Genomic DNA, 6,390 nt, shown 5'->3' with positions numbered 1-6,390 from the left:
CTGCGCATGGGAAGAAGCCATCAAGCAGGTGAAGGGTCAGTGAGGGTAGTGGCTGGGTGGGGCCCAAGGTCACACAGGGGCAGGATCCCCCCATCAGGGTAGAGGGGGCGTCTAGGGGCTCCAGGGAGGGCAAGCTCATGTTGGATGTTGCTGCCTTTGGGAGGCAGGAGAGGGGACCAGGACTAGCCCATGGGCTTCTCTGCTGCCGGTCTCTCAGCAGAGCACAAGGAATCAGCGTTAGAAACCGGCCATCTCTACGGTGACTTTTGGGAGGGGCATCCTGAAGACCTGGCTTCTCCCTTGTAAGTTTGGAAGGAGGGAGGAGGGGCCAGGACCCCAGCTCCAGCCCGCCCCCTTCACCCCGGGCATTCCGGGACCCTCAGTATCCTTAGTTGCAAGGTGGGTGGCAGTGGTCCAGAGCGGAGACAGTGCTGATCAAATGCAGAGCCCAGCACTTTAGGTCCTAGCATTTCGGGGCTGGCCAGGGCTTCAGAGTCCCAGAGGCCTGAGACGTGCCCCCAGGATAGGGGGGTCTGCTCATCTCCGGGGGATCCCCCTGACCTCAGCTGCAGCACGCCCCCCTACAACCCCGCATCCCTGCCTGGGCTTCCTCTGCACTCAGGGCTCCAGGTGAGATGGGTGCCAGGTCCCTGACCGCTGCCCCCTTTCTCTCCTGACTCAGGACAAGGGGGAAGTGGGTGACCACCGCTCTGAAGGCCCGGGCTACTCACTCGGAGTCTGAGCCGTCGGCCTGGACGCTCCCGGTGCGCACGTTCATGGCCACCCCGTTGAGGTGCTCACGCCCCGGCTCCCTCCCGGGGTTCTTGACGGTGATGGCGCAGTCGGGGCCGCCAGAGCCCAGGGAGGACGTGCACGAGGATGTGGGGCTCTGCTCACAGTCGGCCAGCTTCTCCCGGAGCCGGCCCTTCAGCGTCTGCTCTGTCAGCATCAGCGGCGGTGGGTAGGTGACTTTATTTTTCAAGATGCCTGGGAGGAGGAGGCGCAACAAGGTCACATCCGGGTGATGCTGCCAGGGACAGCTGCTGGGCTGCGTGCATCGGAGCCAGCCTCAGCCCCTGTCCTTCCTCCTGGATTCCCAGGTCCCAGGGCTAGGCCGGAAGGCCACGTCTGTTCTGCCCAGGCCCTGACCTGCCCCACCAGCCCCACCCCCACCTCTGAACCAGGGACTGGCCCTTCTGGGTCCTCCAGCCTTTCACTGCAGCCCCGGCTTCCCCAGGCACCTTTCCTCTGCTCTGGAGGCTGGCAGCTAGCAGGCCTGGCCGTGCCCCCGCTCTCCCGGTCTGGGGGATTCTCTCCACGGTGACTGCCCTGCTCCTCGCGGTGCAGCTCCACGCTGACCTTGGTCTCCACCTTCAGGCGGGGCTGGCCGCCTGGGTCCTCACTGTCACTCTCAGCCAGGCTCTGGTCAGGCCAGGTGGCCAGAATGTGGTTGGCCACGGCATCCCCTGAGGCATGAGAGCGGTGCTCAGCAGACAGCAGCACTGCCACTCGAGCTGCGCCCCTGAGAGCCATGGCTCTGGCAGGTCCCGGGTGGCTCTGACCCACCTCTCCCCAACCTGTAGGCCTGGTAGGGCTGAACCCTAAAGGTGGGGAAACTGAGGCCCAGGAGGGAGAGTCCTGGCAGCAGGGCCCTTGCTGGGATCCCCCGCTGCATCTGTACCAGTAACCACACATGGCTATCCACCCCCGGCAGCCTCACCTGGACCTTGCAGTGATGGTCCACAGAGAACCCCCGAGATTTCCTGCCTCTGCTCCAGGGATTGGCATGGAGGAGCAGAGGCTGTGGGGGAACCCAGCCAGAGTCCCCCCTACCCCAGGCTGTCCTTTCATGTGGCTGCAGTGCTGCTGGGCATATCTTGGGAGGAAGGGACCCAGCCATGGCCAAGACCTGCCCCAAGCCTGCTGTCCACAGCCCAGCCTGGCCCAGTGTGCCCCACACGCTCACCTTTAGGGGTGCTATGGATGGCGCCCCTGGTCGGGTCCCATTTTTCCTCAGCCCCCACCCCGTCGTCCTCGCTGTCTGACGAGTGTGAGGAGGCATAAGAGCTGCTCTGCTCATCCAGGGACAGCTCGCTATCTGAGTCGGAATCATGGCCTATGGATGAGCAAGGAACAGGGAGGCTCAGGCCCTGGGAGGTGCAGGGGTCCCACCGAGGCCAGGTAGAGCCACTGGGCCCCTGGCATGCTGACACTGTGCATGGCGAGGCTGCTAGTGCTTCTTCAGGGGCGGAGTCTCCAGTGACCAAAAGGATGTGGGGAAAACCACCCCGGGGATCCTCCCCCTCCGGGGAAGCCATACCAGGGGGGTCCTTGGAGCTCCTGGGCACGAAGGATGCGTCTGGCTCTCCGTGGCTGCCCCGCACCAGCCCAGAGGACACGCTGAGCTTCTGGACTCCTTCATCCCTAGAGAGGCCGGGGAAAGGTGGGGCTCAGTATCATCCCTCAGGGGACAGGAAGTGCTGGAAAGTTCTCCGGAAGATTCTCTGTCCCCACCCTTCTGTGTTACCATCAAGAGCACAGACAAAAGAGGCTCCCAGTGTGTGGGGGAAGGTGGTAGGGGAAAGGTTGCGGGGGAGAAGGTTGGCGGGGGGAAGGCGGTGGGGGAAAGGTTGTGGGGGAGAAGGTCGGCGGGGGAGAAGGTCGGCGGGGGGAGAAGGCCGGCGGGGGGAGAAGGCCGGCGGGGGGAGAAGGCCGGCGGGGGGAGGGCCGGCGGGGGGAGAAGGCCGGCGGGGGGAGAAGGCCGGCGGGGGGAGAAGGCCGGCGGGGGGAGAAGGCCGGCGGGGGGAGAAGGCCGGCGGGGGGAGAAGGCCGGCGGGGGGAGAAGGCCGGCGGGGGGAGAAGGCCGGCGGGGGGAGAAGGCCGGCGGGGGGAGAAGGCCGGCGGGGGGAGAAGGCCGGCGGGGGGAGAAGGCCGGCGGGGGGAGAAGGCCGGCGGGGGGAGAAGGCCGGCGGGGGGAGAAGGTTGGCGGGGGGAAGGTGGTGGGGGAAATGTGATGTTGGTTGAATGGCAGGACATAGATGGGGGTGGCGCCAAAGCCTGAGGGAGCTCGAGAGCTACCTCCCCGAACCTGGATCTGCAGCCTGACCTGACAGTGCTATCCAGCGAGGCGGTGGACTCGCCCAGGTCCGTGCGCAGCATGTCGGGCCCGTCGCCGAAGGTGGTGTTGCAGTTGAGGGAGCGCTAGGGGGAGGCGAAGGGCTGGTCACTGCCGGGTGGAGGCCACCACATGACCACCACGGGGGATGACTCTGTCCCCACGGCAACCCCCCCACACCCACACCCTGGCTGGGCCCCTCCCCAGCACACAGGAGGAGCCAGCCCCAGTCAACCCTCACTGCAAACAAGAGCCTCCTGGCAGCTGAAGGAAGCGCATCCTGGCCCACACTGTGGTCAGGGTTGCTGCCCTCCCTACAGCCACTGCTTCTGGTCAGGGTCCTTGGTGGTCCTGGGACCCTCTTTCTAAGGCCTGGAAAAGCAGGGCTAGGACGCGACCGAGGCCCCATCTGGCCGATTCTACCACTCTCTGGTTCTGATGCTGGCAGCCATACCGTGCTCCGTGGGTGGCTCTGCTATCCCCACCATGAGGGGCACACAGGCTGCGGGGCTGGGGCTGACGCGCGATACTCCTTCCTCACCACTCAAGATGCCGCCCAGCTTCCAGTCCCGCGGTGTCCCGGGTGCCTCTTACCGTCAACAGGGTGGCCCTGGTGGTGGTGGAGTCCTCCAGGTGTAGCTTCCTCCCGCCGAGCACACCCTTCAGGTGCTTCCGGACCTCCTGGTTAAGCACGCAGTGGAAGAGGAGGACGAAGGGGCCCTGGAGGGAGGAAGGCGGGGTCAGCACCTGCTGCTGCCTCCCTAGGCACCTGCCCTTAGGCGCCCCAGCACAGATGCGCACACAGCCTCGAGTGCACACTGCCAGGCCGCGGGGCCCAGGACACAGCCAGGCCTCCCCTCCTCAGGGACTGCTGCTTTCTCGGGGGCAGGTTGGGGAGCTCAGAAACTGAGATGCCTGGGCTGGGCCCCCGGCGTGCTGGAGGCATTGAAGGCCCCAGCTCAGACCAGAGTCTTCTGGGCACTCCTTCCACAGCCCTCGGGGCCCTCTGGTGTCCCCGCTGTGTCGTAAGTCCACTTGCTGGCCAGCCCTTAGTATGACCAGAAATGGCCACTTGTGATCCCTGGAGACACAAGTGGACTTGTGCTGGCCTGGCACTGGGGTCATCGTCCCCAAACACAGTGGGGAGGAGGCACCAGGCCCTGTGCTGGTTGCAAAAGGGGCTAAGTCCTTGCAGCCACAGGAGGATACCACATGAGGCCCAGGCAGGGCTGGTTTGAGACCGCAGGCCTCCACTGCCTTGCATCACAGCAACGGTGCCACGGCGGCCAGGCGGCAGCCCCGCAGGCAACTCAGCCGCCACCTACCTGTAAGCCACTGAAGATGGCAAAGAGGTAGTGGAAGCTCAGTGCATCGAGGTTCACAGCCAGCAGCCCCAGCAGCCAGGTGGCGCTGATGAGCAGCAGCAGGAGGAAGGCGGTCCTCAGCAGGGAGCTGCGGGAGAGCAGGATCAGGCCTGTGCCCACCGCCACCACCTGCTCCCTTCCTCCCTCCCTCCCTCCCTCCCTCTCGCGCGTCCGCCCATCTGTCCATCCGCCTGTCCACCCAGCCATCATCCACCTTGCTCCCTTCCTCCCCCGTAGCCAGGAACGGACTCATCCGGGAACCAGACAGAGCTTGTGTTAGTGGGGATGGTGGTGGAACAAATTAGGAAGCAAATAAATGACAAAACAGGAGCCATGACGACTACACCAGGCCAGGGGCCCTGAGCCACGCCCATGGCTGCACTAGCTCCTGTGAGACACCTGTGGAGAGGCGAGAGGAAGAGCCCAGGGCCTGCCCTTGATGAGCTGTGACACTGCAAGCAGCTTCCTGAGCTCTGCCTCAGTCTCCCCATCTGTAAAAGGGGAAGGCAAAGGCGCATCCCCTCCCAGGGTTCAGAGGGGATGGAGTGAATCAGGGTGACAGAGCCCGCAGGTCCACAGGTCAGGGATGGCACTAAAGATAAGGAACTGACAAGGCCCCAGACCCCCCATGTAATCCCCACATCTGGCCTTCCAGGCCACTCACCACCCCTCCCTCTCCACCCTCCTGGGCCGGGAGCCTCACACTCCTCCTGGCAACCCAGCCCCCATGCAAGCATTCTCCCTTCGCCCATCCCTGGCTCAGTCCCATCTGTCAGGTCACCAGCAGCTGTCAGGTCACCAGCAGCTGCCAGGTCACCAGGGGCCACCTGGTTGTCTGACAGATGCCCCCGTCATCCCCTCCTGACCCTGTCATGGCTCCTGAACGCTGTGCTGAGTCTTCTCACAGTGCCACCTGCTCCTTTGGGGGCCTCATAGGTTCCCTCTCCTCCCTAGAACACTGGAGGTTCCCTCCGTGCTGGGCCCCTGTTCCGCTGCACCCTCTGATGGTGGGGCTGGGGGGGGGGCCTCCACTCCAGTGGCCCCAGCAACACCCTCATCACCCACCAGAAAGTTCCATCTCCCCCACCCCACCCATCTCCACCCTGGTGATTCCAGGCAGCCCAATGCTTCCGTGCCAGGCGGGAGGGCCTGAGGCCCAGGGTTGGCTGCCAGCTCCCTCCCCTCAGCTAACCTCCCCCAACTCCCCTCCCCTCAGCTAACCTCCCCCAATTCCCCTCAGCTAACCTCCCCCAGCCCCTGCAGATACAACGTGGGAAACCCTGGTGCTCACCCAGCTGCCCCCAGCCCTCCTCCATGAGGCCCACATGCCCTCGTGGGGCCCCACCCCACAGAGACTGGACATCGGGGTCTCAGGGCCCAGCTGACATGGCTGGCCGGTCAGGTTCTGCCCCACTTACACGATCCCTTTTTTCCCATAATAATGGTGTTTTCTTTGGCAGGAAACCTTTGCAGATAGGACAGAAGTGACTGTGTTGATCTGAAAACAAAACAAGCCGATCGATGTCAGGTGGCAGACTCTTCAGTCTTGTCACTGCAGACCTTCAACTGCCAAAAGCACCTGAAGCCCTTTGCCCTGCATCTCAGGAAGGGGTGTCTGGGTGAGGAGGACCCAAGCCCTGGCCTGTGGGACCAAGCACAGCTGTCCACCCACTGCCCCACAGGGCCCACCACACCCAGCCTGCCTGTGCAGGACCCTCCTGGGTGCTGGACGCAGACGGTCTCCTGTGGACACGACGCGAGACCCGAACCCACGATCAGAGGGCGAGGTTGGGGAGGGGCCTGGTGGCTTTGCTGTCACAAGATGGCCCTTCCTGCCCCGCTTTGGCTGCTCAGAGGAGTTGGCGGCCCCAGCCAGCCCAGAGCAGTCCTTCCAGCTGACGCATGCTCGGA

At 64.5% G+C, this 6,390-nt stretch overlaps 1 protein-coding gene across 2 annotated transcripts in view; it reads right to left on the bottom strand.

Moving 5' to 3' along the window:
• The window catches only part of CELSR1 (cadherin EGF LAG seven-pass G-type receptor 1), a 190,015-nt gene that overhangs the window by 2,028 nt on the left and 181,597 nt on the right, over positions 1–6,390 (bottom strand). For both annotated transcript variants that reach the window (XM_077949321.1, XM_077949322.1), the window contains exons 27-34: positions 5,898–5,977; positions 4,441–4,567; positions 3,710–3,835; positions 3,107–3,201; positions 2,321–2,424; positions 1,967–2,116; positions 1,242–1,466; positions 732–987 (exon numbers count right to left, since the gene is read on the bottom strand). In XM_077949321.1, coding sequence (XP_077805447.1) covers positions 732–987; positions 1,242–1,466; positions 1,967–2,116; positions 2,321–2,424; positions 3,107–3,201; positions 3,710–3,835; positions 4,441–4,567; positions 5,898–5,977 — 1,163 coding nt within the window. The remainder of the gene's footprint in view (positions 1–731; positions 988–1,241; positions 1,467–1,966; positions 2,117–2,320; positions 2,425–3,106; positions 3,202–3,709; positions 3,836–4,440; positions 4,568–5,897; positions 5,978–6,390) is intronic.

The sequence above is a fragment of the Macaca mulatta genome, chromosome 10, assembly GCF_049350105.2.
Source record: "Macaca mulatta isolate MMU2019108-1 chromosome 10, T2T-MMU8v2.0, whole genome shotgun sequence".
Lineage (NCBI taxonomy): Eukaryota > Metazoa > Chordata > Mammalia > Primates > Cercopithecidae > Macaca > Macaca mulatta.
The sequence above is the reverse complement of the archived record's forward strand: the minus strand, read 5'-3'. Positions and strand labels throughout refer to the sequence as shown.